Here is a 13,408-nt window from a genome sequence, read left to right on the forward strand (position 1 = left end):
CGACACGACAGTCCGTCGATCCTGTCCGTGTAACGGATCTGTTCTGTCTGACAGTAAAGCGTGATAAACCAACAGCCCGGTAATTAACACATTTCCCTGCACCGAGAAAAGAACAAAGAGCACGTTTACTCCAAACACACTCATCATGGACGTCTAAGTGCAATCAAAAAAACATTCATTCATGGATTTGTCAAGCAAAGGTTTTTCTTTTAATTAATCCCTGAATATGTATAAATCATCCGTGAAAGAATCTGCGGTTAATAAAGTACCAAGTTTACACCTGAGAGGAAAAGAAAAGCATCAGTAATCAGAACTTTGGAGGTCACAACTGGATAAAACTACCACCCATACCACAGTGCTCTTGAATCCTCGGATCTGATTGGTCAGAAATTGTTGATTCATTTTCTATAACAGCAGCTCGGTTGCTGGACTACAATCCAAACGATGAGTATATATTAACGCGCTCAGCCACATTATCTAAGGCTAATTAAAAAAATAAACCTATACAAAAGCCTTCTCGTTGATTGTTTATTGAACATTTCTAGAAGGAATCTCCAGTGTCAGTGCTTTGTAACAAAGCTTTACGCATTCTACTTCATCGGTAACATGACAAGCTGCATTTTTTTTTTTTGTCTGATTAACATCACGAGAGAGAAAACAAAAGAGGTTTGTGAGGAAATGGCTGTTTACCATCATTACCATGTAACCGAGAGCAGAACCAAACTAGTTTTGCAGCCATTCCACAACAATTAAATGTAAATAGAAACTTTAATTCTCTCCTGTCTTACTCACCCTACGCTATTTATTCTAATTCTCTATATCAATCAATATTTATCGACTGCCCCGTCACCTTCTCTTAAACTTTCATGCAGTTTCACTCAGTTTTGAGTAAACCACGATTCTGTTGTTGTTGTTTTTTTCTCTCTCAGTATGCAGAATTGTGTTGTAATAAAAATCACACTTAAGCTACAGCGAGACCGGATAGCGACTGGGTTGAAAAATCAGTGGAGTATTCTTTTAAAACATGAAACGTGTAGCTCTTATGGCACAGCTCGGCTCTAGGGTTGCCAGATCAGGATATTTCCATCAACAAATAGGTTTACTAGGATTAGACGTTGAAGAAAACGCCTTTAGGTGGAGCGTACTAAATACAGGTCATGAATTAGGCGCGTCATTCTCATAAACACGTTGCAACACCATGAAACTACAACTCACCAACTTCACACCCAATAATTCACCAGAACTCACACGTGGCGTTTCTTTCTCGCGGCCGACTGATTTGGTGCTTTCAAAGCAGTCTGGCAACACCTTCTTGCGTTTTTTTTTTTTTTTTTTTTGCACCTTGGTATCAGTGCAAAAACGAAACTAATCCAGGAACCACGTCAGAGGTGTGGCACGTCTTGAGTCTGAAACTCAAAAGTGAAACTTTGGAAGAAAAGAAAAGAAAAGGAGAAGAAAAACCCCTGCTGTAACGCGATTAGCAGTTTAGAGAACTCCATTGCAGCCTGGACAGCTATACTGCAATTATTCTTCCACACACTAAAACACCAGCTAAGGGCTTAATCTGAAAAGCTTGTTTAAACGTGGCAAAGCCGACTAGACCGCTCATATATCAGGACGTTTGATAAACGAGGCATTACGGACATTATGTCTAAAAGGAAGCATTATTTCAGCCCTTAGGAATACGTTTACGACTGAACCCGAGAGAAAGTCAAACCTCATTTCTACTCTGTTTTGTAAAACTTTTTACATCCTCACTCAAAGAAATACCAAACTGTACCTTCCTTCCTTGCTCCTGTAGTACACTGTGTGTTTTGTTTTTTTTTTTAAACCTGGGATGTACCTTTAATTGCCTTTTAAAGTAAAAATTTTTGTTTAAAAAAAGTATGTATGTATCATGAACTATTTTTAAATGAGTTTATGTACTACAGGATGCACTCTTGATACTACCACACCAAGAATAAGACGTTTTATACAAATAGTTATTGTACTAGATCTCAATCATGCATTCGGTTAAAAGTTCCAAAGGTACACTCAGAATTTGGCAAACATGCTTTTTTTTTATGCTCCCTGGACCTGGAACGATCTGCAAAATGCAGTTAAACTAGAGATATTGCCAATGTGGAGTACTTTTAAACGGCTTTTGCAAACGGTGTTAAAGGTGTCTTGGAAGTGCTTTTCTTGAGTGTACTCTTATTAATTCTTTTCGATGGGTATTCTATATGTATGTTGTTCTATTGTTCTATGTTCTATTGGTAATTTTCTGTGATGATCTCTGTGTGAAACTCTACGTGCTGCCGTCTTGACCAGGTCTCCCTGGAAGAAGAGATTGTGATATCTCAATGGGATCTTCCTGGTTAAATAAAGGATAAATAAAATAAAAATAAATAAATAAATCAAAGTACAGTTCGTTGCCTTTATTTATACATCTGGAAAGTTTGTTTAAACGGCTATCTAAGAATCTCCACCTCTGAGTTTTATTCTCTGTTACTGTAATCGCAAAAGTAATAATCTCATACGTATATAGTCTACTACAATAATCCTTCAACTTCCACGGACCGCTTCAGTATGGACGCATTTCATGAACATTACTAAAAAATATATATATAATTCAGTAACACTTTTTTGTCACGATAGTGCTTACTATTCCTGAACGTTCCACTGACGGTACACATTAGGTTATATTTATTTAACCAGGACGATCCCATTGAGATATCACAATCTCTTCTTCCAGGGAGACCCGGGAGAACGCTTGAGGCGACTTTGGTGCCTGGACTTTGGGAATGTTGGCTCAAACACCGCACTAAAACAACATTTAAATAAATAAATAAATAAATCACAGAACCACGGAGGGTTCCCGGACCCCACGTTGAGAACCACGGGTCTACTGGACAGGCTGTGTAGTGTGCACTATGTAGTGCGCTTCAGTAGGACTTCAACAGGGAAAACATTTGGGACCAAACCCATGAGAAAGCGAAACCTCATTCCTATCTTAGTCTGTATAATTCTTTACAGCCTACACTTTCAGATATAATGATAGTAAACAACACGTTTCCTTGTCGCCGGGGTGGTACATCTTTTGTACCTTGAGTAATTATTTATAAAGTTACACTACATTGGTGTTTTAAGGTGAAATATATATTACTAATGGCACACAGGATGCACCACACCAGCAACAAGAGAAAAAGTACAATTTAGTACTTTTATAACTATAATTTTATTCAGTTAAGACACAAACATTTAGGTTCAGTTTCCAAAATGTTTAGGTGTTTACGTTGTATGTTTGACTGAATGTGAAAGCCTTCACTCTAAAGACGTGTCAGTTATGACTTTTATTTTTTGACAACTTTTGTCAATCCCAGTGCTCATAAAAACGAAGCTAATTTTCATAATTCATCTCTATAAAAGTCAAACGAACATTGAGTGATATATTAAAGTGTTTTCGTAGACAAATAAACGAGGAGGAAGTTAAATTTATGACTAAAACATCTGACAGAACGAAGAAGAGAAGTTGTTAGCATGCTAGCTAGTAACACTTTCGCTCGTTTTAAAGTACATTTCTTTTTTTTCTTTTTTTTTAATTTTTGATTAAAACTTCCAAATTGAATCAGTGAACTCGATTACAATTAAAAGTGTTAAATCGATAACGGACACGATGTATAAAGTTAATCAGATGTTAGGAAAATAGGCTGAATTCCTATATGCTACGTATATGAGTGCATACTACCTTACCGTACTAAAAAGTATACCAAACTAGTATGCAGTGATATGGCTAACCGTACTACTTAATACGCTAGTATGCGGTGCTGAGGCGGTAGTGCCAGCCTTACCAGCAGTCCCCGAGCCGGAGCTCCTGGTTCTGGACTAAATTCTCAATTTCTTGCCGTTGTGTTTCTAACCCAGGAGGCTCTGCGGCCGCCGCGGTGCTGCTAGTAGCCATAACCATAAGTCATAAATATTTGGAAAATCTCCTAGAGTCAACCGCCGCATAGAAACACCGGAGTGGTATGTACCGGAAGCAGGAAGTAAATCTGGATGACGACTTCCTCATTCAGGAGAGTGAGGAGAAGGGGGCGTGTGAGAGTGGGTGTGGCTTGATTTCTTGTTTTGTTTTGATTGTTAGGGACCCAAGCACCTAATGTTTGGAGCTGTAATGTGTTAACTAATGAATGCTACGTCCCAGTTCTATACACTAAAAGTATGTACTCCTTTTTTTTGTGTGCAGAAAAAAGAACTGGTATAAAAGTTGGTTTGACGTTGGACGTTCGATATTCGCGAATATGCGGAAATTAAGGGACCGTCTCTAAAGTTACATACGACATTGTTAAACACGTTTCTAACTTCAATAGCATTTGAAGGGAATGACTTACAGTCATATATCCAACTGTGAAGTGTTCATCTAGGTGTCAGCTATAATGCACACCTTTTAGGGAATGATGTACAGTCACAAAACTGTTGTGTGACTGTACATCATTCCCTTCAAATGCTATTGAGCTTTAAATTATGGTATATTTTGTGTATGAGCCCATGCAGTAATAAAATACATGGCAATATTTATATATGATTTAATATTTTATTTTGTTAAATATAAAAAATCTAAAAGGTGTGCATCATACCTGATACCTAGTTGAACACTTTACAGGTGGTTGTGTGACTGACTGTACATCATTCGCTTCAAATGCTATTGAAGTTAGAAACGTGTATAACAATGTCGTATATAACTTTAGAGACGGTCCCTTAATTTCCGCATTTCTGCAAATATCGAACATCCAACGTCAAACCAACTTTATTCCAGTGAAAAAAGTGCACACTTTTGAGTGTGTAGCAAAAGAGTATGCAAGTTCTGAGACATATTAACAAGTCATGTAGCAGAAGAGAATGTTGTTGCCTAGTTACACACACTCCTAGTTTCATTTCAGCTTTTCTTTATTCATTATCCCTTATATCATTTATATAGTATATAATTTCATTTACAGTTCCCTTGATTTACTTATCCACATTTCATTTTTTACACCTAAAATGTGTCCTTGAATGCGGCGAAACAGACCATCACGAAACTCCTCCTCCCTGACGCAAGGCGTTGTGGGCAATATTAGCTGAAACAATGTCCACGGTTCCAAATCTACCGGAAATAGTCGACCATCCGGGTTACCTTTTTAAACATACTCCGATTTGGGACGCACTCCTTCTAATCTCAGATACTATTAAGATGGATAATAGGTGAATTGGGATGCAGCGTAAGATATTTTTCTTCTTCTGTTCTCCTTCTTCTTTATCTTTGTTAAAACTGATCAGGCACAACAAACCGTAGGTGGTACAGACATGAATGATGGTGCTATCGTTAGGTGTTTTACATTTTGGCCCACATCTCATGAATCATCCATCCTACAGTGAAATTGGTTTTCCAGTCATTCCTTGGGTTCTCCTACACACAAACAAAAGCCATAAGAATCACTTAGCTCCATCCACTTCAACTTTGAGCTTGTTTTGAACTTGATTTTGTTGTTGTTGTTGTTGTTGTTGTTGTTGTTTTGCAAACTAGTCCTAGAATCTTTGTCCTATTTTTACAAAATTGCTGTCAGTCTACTACAAGTGAGTGAGAACCTCAATAAGGATCAAAAATAGGTTGGAGTTTTTGTAAACAATATCCTCTCCACATGCCAATCAATGCTAATTTCCTGATAAACGTAAATGTTAAATATATTTCTAAGTGTTTTATATATTTATAATGGTAGCCAGGCAGAGCCTATAATTTACTCATCCAGCTGTAACTCATGAATGGTGGTGTGGATGTGCAGAATTCTTGAAAGGCATATACAGGACAGAGTTTGGGGGCGTGGTCATGGATTGGAAGTGCACATATGAAACAAAATGCACTACATTACATTTTCCTATTCGTACTGACTACTGAAACTAGATTATTTATTGATTTATTTTATTAAATAAATTTATTATTATTTATTATTATTATTGCCGCGCTCACTAACAGGTCCATATTCTCCTCAAACACCCGTGAGTATATAGTGGTACAGGAGGTGCTACAGGTGATATTTATTCAGATCTGAGAACAAACAGGTACTGGAAATTTTTACACAAGCCTCAGAGCAAATGGTGACAGGTGGGCTTAAAAAAACCAAACAGGTAGTACAGGTGGTGTTTGGAAACACCTGAGTGTGAACACTGTTGATTATTTATTTGTATTTTTTTAAAGACAGGTGGTACAGTTGATACTTTACACTTGCAAACACACACATGTACAGGTGATCTTTATATGCACATAAGAATGCCAGAGAACGCTGACGGATGCTGGAGAACGCCGAAGAACACACAGGCACTGGTGATCTTTGACCCCTGTGTCTACAGGTACAGGGCTGATCTTTGACACACACGTGAACACACATGCACAGGTTTATTATTTTAATTAGTTTATTTAAAATACACCCCTTTGAACACAAACGGTATGATTAATTGTTTAAAAAAATGACCTCACAGGTATTGGTCATCTTTAAATAGAAATCTCAAACAAATGGGTACTGGTGATCTTTAAACAAACCAGTGCTACTGGTTTGTGCTATACAAAACTAAGAACAAACAGATGCAGGTTTAATCTTCATCTTTAAACATTGAAATTGAAAACTAATGGGTACTGGTGGTCTTTATACAAATAAATAAATAAATAAACTCTCAACATACGGTTGCTGGTGGTCTTTACAAAACCTCAACGCAAACAGGTGCTTACCTTTTTTACAGGTGTTTACTTTTCATGTCTAATACCAGATGTTTGTGCTTTCATGTGGGTGTATATATACATCCGTCCCTCTGTCTCCTGTAACACGTGCACCGACCGGAACAGCAAAACGTTCTGCCGAGTGACCAGGTCCTCGTGTGTGCCATCTTAGTATTCATGTCCGTGGACCTGACCGTCTTCCACTCAGGTAGGTGAATCATTGTTTTTCATAATCAGTACCTTTGCTAATTTATTTGCATCCTAGGACAATTACTAAATTCATAATTCAAGGTATTTCGATAAGCTTATCTTTTTCCTTTGTAGTATGTCCTTATTACACTATTAGATTACATTTAGACTGTTTCACCTCCAGCTTTTACTCAGTTTAAGCGTATTACACAAGAATAATAATCAAATCTTGAGGTGGATGGGCCACAAGAGCAGAAGACCAGCAGAAGATCTTGTTCCATTCCTGTCAGCCAAGAACAGGAATCTGAGGCTACAGTGAACACAGGATCAAAGATACTGGACAGCTGCAGACTGGCGAAAGACCAGGTGACACTAACAGGACACCTGGTCTTGTATTGTACCAGTTTATAAACCAGTACATTTTATTCATGTATTTGTGCATTAAGTACATTTCTTCAGTTGGATTCACTTTTTTTTGGCTTTGATGTCTGATTAGTAAGAGTTCACCAAACAAAGATCACTAAATAAGTGAGCATCGCAGTGAACACACTCCCACTGAAGATCGTAACTTTCTGATGTTTTCAGGTACCCGAGCCCAGAGCAGTGAAATGCTTGTCTTAATCTCCTGAGGACTTTGTTCTTTTGGAGATCTTAATCTCTATCCTTTCATTCTCTTTCAGGTTTTGCTTTCATTTTCCCTGCATGGTGATTAAATGGCACTTTTCTTACATAAACATTGATCAAAGAGGCTGCAAAATGATATAATGCAAAAAAAATAAAATAAAAATAAATAAAAAAAATAGGGACATATGTATAAATATTGTAGTAGGAGTAGTAATTATTATTATTATTATTATTATTATTATTATTATTATTATTATCTAACAATAAATGTAACAAAATCCATGTATGTTATATGTGGTTTGTTATATTTATGTAATTCTTTACTGTAATAGCCCTTTTAATTGAATAACCCCCATGAGAAAGCATAATAGAGACAATAAAGTAAGAATACACCAAGAGAGGGAATAATGAGTGAGAATAAGAGTAAATAAAAACAAAATAATCCAACATAGTTTATTTTTAATCTTCACTCATGGTGGCCATTATATTACATTATATTTAATATTACTTATTCAGAGTTTTTCCATTATTGACTATTTATGAATTATTTGTAGCTGGTTGGCTTCCACCAGGCAGCAGGTGGCGCTGTCTCACCATGCAGCTGTAAAGCTTTATTGACTCACCGTTTGGTTTGAACTCTCACACAGCCATCCTTTCAAGGCTTTCCAGAAGCACAGGAGCTGAAGAACCCATGAATAAAGATAAATTAATAAACAAAAAACAGAACTAGTCACACAAGCTGTCCAGAGGCAAATATGTTCCCTGTTTACCCACACTGCTTAATAAATGATGTGTTTTGTGTGTCAAACTGAAATAAACAGGCCTCAGTGCAGAACAGTACTGCGTGTGTTTTAAGATGAGGAGGTTTGTAGGAGGGGACAGAATCCACACAGGCATGGTTAATGCAAATCTGAACTAACAAACAAACCTTATACAAGAAATCAACTTAGACAAGAAAGAAAGCGGTGCTGAGTGCTGAGGCAGAAACAATGACCTTAAATAAATAAAACTAGAGCCATGAATTAAGCATCACAGACCAGGAAGTAATGACCAAATAAGGACAGTGTTATATGACATTCATACTGCAGCGCTGTTGAATTCTGGATTCTGATTGGTCAGAAGGTGCTGATTAATTTTTTAGAACTGCAGCTCTGACTAATTCTGACCGCAAGGCAAATGTGCAGCTGCATCTCAAAAAATTAGAGTATCGTGGAAAAGTATCTTTTTTCCCCCCGTAATTTAATTCAAAAAGTGGAACTTTCATATTCATTACACATAAAGTGAAATATTTCAAGCCTTGATTTTGTTTTAATCTCGATGATTACGGCTTACAGCTCACGGAAATCAAAAATCCAGTATCTCAGAATATTCGAATAAAGAATTTATAATACAGAAATGTCGACCTTGTGAACAGTATGTTCATTTATGTACTCGATACTCGGTCAGGGATTTAATCCTTTTGCAGGAATTACTGCGTCAGTGCGGCGTGGCATGGAGGCGATCAGCCTGTGGCACTGCTGAGGTGTTCTGGAAGTCCAGGTTGCTTTGATGGCGGTCTTCAGCTCGTCTGTATTGTCGGGTCTGGTGTCTCCCATAGATTCTCTATGGGGTTCGGGTGGGGAGAGTCAGCTGGCCAATCAAGCACAGTAACACCATGGTCAGTAAACCAGTTACTAGTAGTTTGGGCACTGTGGGCAGGTACCAAGCCTGCTGGAAAAGGAAATCAGCATCTCCATAAAGCTCGTCAGCAGATGGAAGCGTGAAGTGCTCTAAAATCTCCTGGTAGACGCTGCATCGACTCTCGACTTGAGAAAACACAGTGGACCAACACCAGCAGATGACATGGGAACCCAAATCATCACTGACTGTGGAAACTTCACACTGGACTTCAAGCAACTCAGATTCTGTTCCTCTCCACTCTTCCTCTAGACTCTGGGACCTTGATTTCCAAACGAAATACTAAATTTACTTTCATCTTCTCCTTTCCAAACAACTTGTGGTGATGTAGGTGACTTCAGATTGTAGTTTTGGACACTTTCTGACCCCAAGACGGAACTAACATCTGCAATTCTCCAGCTGTAATCTTTGGAGATTTTTTGGCCACTCGAACTATACTCTTCACAGTGTGTCGAGACGATATAGACACACGTCCAATTCCAGATAGGTTCATAACATTTCTAGTTGACTGGAACTTCTTAATTATTGCCCTGATGGTGGAAATGGGCATTTTCAATGCTTGTGCTATTTTCTTATAGACACGCCCCATTTTGTGAAGCTCAACAACCTTTTGCCGAACATCACAGGTATATTCCTTGGTCTTACCCATTGTTATGAATGACTAAGATTATTTGGCCTATGTCTTACCACATATTTATACGCCTGTGAAACAGGAAGTCATGGTTGAACAATTTCCTGTTCCTAGTCACCCAGGTGTAGTAATATATTTTTTTTTTAATCAATGGGAATATATTTCAAATATATTTTTCTCATATAGATTCAATTGTTGCACATCTATATTTAAAAGGGATTTTATTTGATTAACCTGTGTTATGTTTTTGCAATGGTTTGATATACATGAAATATTTTTTGTGCATTTTTCAAACAAAAGATAAAAAAGTTAAACAATAAAAACTATTTTTCACAGCCTTCTTTGCTCATATTTATCAAGGGTGCCAATATTAGTGGAGGGCACTTTATATTAGATTGTAGTATGTCAGATATGTTTAGATATACAGTGGGGTCCAAAAGTCTGAGACTGAAAATCTGGGATTTTTTTAAATGCAGAATTGCAGAAAAAAAATAATAAATAAATAAAAAGAATTGTGTATGAACAAAAGGTTTTAGAATTTGGAAATATTTAAAACGAAAGAAATATTCAAGATATTGAAAACTTTAAATATTCAAGATTCTGCACTATTTCTAAGTCCCTGTTTTAATGTAAGTAAATTTGTGATATATAACATGTTAACTGCTTTGTACAAAAGGTTTTCCTCATGCCTAATCTGTTCTACTCAAGCTAGGGATGAAACGGTTACCAGTTTCACGATAAACCACGATAAAATTTAGTATTACCGTGTCACAATTTATTATCATTAAAACCGTGCGCGATTATCGTGATTTGTAAAACTTGTGGTAAATGCTGTCCACACACACCCAGCACGAGTCTGACACGGGCGCAACATGCAACATTGTTTTCTGAGCATGAAAACAGACGCTGCAATTAAAAACCGAACGCATCTATTCAATTCCTCATGAGCCTCATGAATGAGTCAGAGACGCAGCACAGATCAACTGACAGGAAGAGCGAGGCGAGCTGACTGACAGGAAGAGCGAGGCGAGCTGACTGACAGGAAGAGCGAGGCGAGCTGACTGACAGGAAGAGCGAGACAAGCTGACTGACAGGAAGAGCGAGCCGAGCTGATTGACAGGAAGAGCGAGCCGAGCTGATTGACAGGAAGAGCGAGGCGAGCTGACTGACAGGAAGAGCGAGACGAGCTGACTGACAGGAAGAGCGAGACGAGCTGACTGACAGGAAGAGCGAGGCGAGCTGACTGACAGGAAGAGCGAGGCGAGCTGACTGACAGGAAGAGCGAGGCGAGCTGACTGACAAGAAAAGTGAGGCGAGCTGACTGACAGGAAGAGTGCGGCGAGCTGACTGACAGGAAGAGCGAGGCGAGCTGATTGACAGGAAGAGTGAGGCGAGCTGACTGACAAGACGATGGCGGAAGATTTGGTTTAATATAAACTAATGCAAACTAGTCCATGCCAGCTCGAGTGCACACTCTCACTTGAGTCGTTGTCAAGAATATAATTTGTAATAATTCTTGTATTAAATTAGAAATGTATGCAAAATAAAAGCATTTTCACTAGTTCTCTCAGACTTTTGGTCCCTACTGTATATTAGATATATTTTATTAAAAGAAATTAGAGTGTCGTTTTTGTTTGTTTGTTTGTTTTTTAACGGAAATGGCGAAAGTAAACCTGACGTATGAGGAACACTTCATCTAAAAATTCAAAAGTGAGTCATTTTGGACAAAAAAGCAGTGTCTGCCCCTTTTAGCTCTTCTCATTACTCGCCCTGTTAGTGATCCATCAGATGACAATCTTTCTCTCCTCCTCCTGGTCTGTCATGTATGTTTAATGCGCTCTATAAGTGGAGCTGCTTTGATTTGGGTCTGGTGTGAGGATGAAACGGCCTGACAGCAGGTCTCGCACACACTCAATATGCTGAGAGAGAGAGCGAGAGAGACTCGTTTTTAGAAGGTGTCCATCATGATCCTACACTTAAGTAAGAAATGAAACACTTGGGAACATCTGTTCTAGGAAAACAATCAAACTGCATGGTGTGATGTGGCCTGATGTGAAGCAGAGTTACTATTACCACCCACAAGTTGATTTTTTCCAATAACAGGGCATCCTGACGGGTTTTATTCCTCTTACATCACAGCAATTTGCCAACAATTACAATGTGTAATTTATTAACAAAAAATGTCATACTTTTTTTTTTTTATCCGTTTAGAGTTACATTTAATGTTGTGGAATGTCTGCAGAACAGGTTAGCTTCTGTTATTGCTTATTATAGCAGTTATAAACAGTCGTTCCCTCAGCAGCCTCTCTCTCTTTTTGTTAAAAGTAGTTAAATAGACACCAAGCATAACTTGTCACCACACCAAGAATTCTGTCAAGGATTGTTCCTTTCACCCAGGACTGGAGAATGAGAGATGATCTTGGCAGGAAGTTCCAGTTCCCTAGTGAGATCAACATACACCATACCAAGTCTCTGCCCTGATATAGTGATAGTAGTCCAGTGGTGCCAAGTGGTGCCACTGGAGCAAACCAGTGAAAGGACCTCAAAGACCTGGCTAAGAGGCCGAGAAAACCAGCTTTAAAAAAAATATATCGATATTCATATCATAATATCATCATATCGCCTTGTCATGTTACCGTTGTCATGTTTCCTGTGTCGAAAAATTTACTAACTGTTACAAAGCACTGAAGACTCCTTCACTGGAGACACTGGAGACTCCTTCCATAAGTTCCCAATGATTGTTTTGCGCCATCAATGACTATAGGTTTTTCTTTTTTTATAAAAAAAATATTCGACTCAGATTATGTGGACCATCTGTGCAAGTCCCTGAGTAAGTTGCTACCACGGGAACATTTTAATGTATTAAAATGTGTGCCTTTATTATAAACATGTCTTGCCCTGTAGTCGGCATTACTGTCAGAGCTGCGGTTCTAGAAAATTATTAAACACCTTCTGGCCAATCAGATTCGAGAATTCAACAGCGCCGTGGTGTAATTTCCATTAATATTTAAGTTGAAGCAATATAGCTAGTACATTCCGTATGCAACGTTAGGACATAATGCTGCGTTCAAAATGCATGATCCTGTCGCACGCTTTGAGTTTTAGGCGGAGCGAGCTGTGACAGGTCAATTTTTTCACGTGATCCGATTGGCCAAGCGGTTCAGGAAAGCTGCACAGTCAAACATGACGGGTTTGTGTTTACCTCAGTTTCACTATTAAGTCGGAATAATTTGAAATGAGAAAAGTCGTTCCATTATTAAAGCGTTTTCCTGGTGTGCAGGGAATCAGATTGTACCAGCGATGTTGCACAACCTGTCAGCATCCTCTGGTCCTTTAGGGCTTCAGCTTTTGACAGGAAAATACATCGAGGCAAACATAAACCTGTCACAGCAAACATTCTTCATGGTAGTAACCTGTCTGATTAAATGTCATCCTTAACCTTTATCCTAACAGTGTTTAATCAGCATGTATAGTCTTGGGTACGCTCTAAGAGAGTTCAAAAGACAATAGAATAATCTTTCATAATATCATCTGTGGGAAAAAAATGACTGACACCCCAA

General features: G+C 38.3%; 1 protein-coding gene and 1 long non-coding RNA gene across 6 annotated transcripts in view; one reads left to right on the forward strand and one right to left on the reverse strand.

Annotated features, from left to right (window-relative positions):
- usp11 (ubiquitin specific peptidase 11) overlaps positions 1-4,012 on the reverse strand; it is a 23,666-nt gene extending 19,654 nt beyond the window's left edge. Inside the window, exon 1 of one of the 3 annotated variants that reach the window (XM_053625669.1) lies at positions 3,831-4,012. In XM_053625669.1, coding sequence (XP_053481644.1) covers positions 3,831-3,946 — 116 coding nt within the window. In that variant the 5' untranslated portion in view covers positions 3,947-4,012. Of the gene's footprint in view, positions 1-1,215; positions 1,326-3,830 lie in introns of those variants that run through there. The other 2 variants (XM_053625671.1, XM_053625672.1) reach the window with 2 other exon arrangements.
- Positions 4,010-8,732, forward strand: LOC128608166 (uncharacterized). 3 transcript variants are annotated; one of them, XR_008386011.1, is made up of 7 exons: positions 4,010-4,198; positions 5,046-6,363; positions 6,854-6,935; positions 7,151-7,282; positions 7,413-7,501; positions 7,597-7,621; positions 8,095-8,732. It is a non-coding gene; the product is annotated as an uncharacterized LOC128608166 (long non-coding RNA). The 3 variants fall into 3 exon arrangements; XR_008386012.1 differs by having other exon boundaries at positions 7,101-7,282; positions 7,597-8,732; XR_008386010.1 differs by having other exon boundaries at positions 7,597-8,732.
- The last annotated feature ends 4,676 nt before the right edge of the window (positions 8,733-13,408 follow it).

Source organism: Ictalurus furcatus, chromosome 5 (genome assembly GCF_023375685.1).
Source record: "Ictalurus furcatus strain D&B chromosome 5, Billie_1.0, whole genome shotgun sequence".
NCBI lineage: Eukaryota > Metazoa > Chordata > Actinopteri > Siluriformes > Ictaluridae > Ictalurus > Ictalurus furcatus.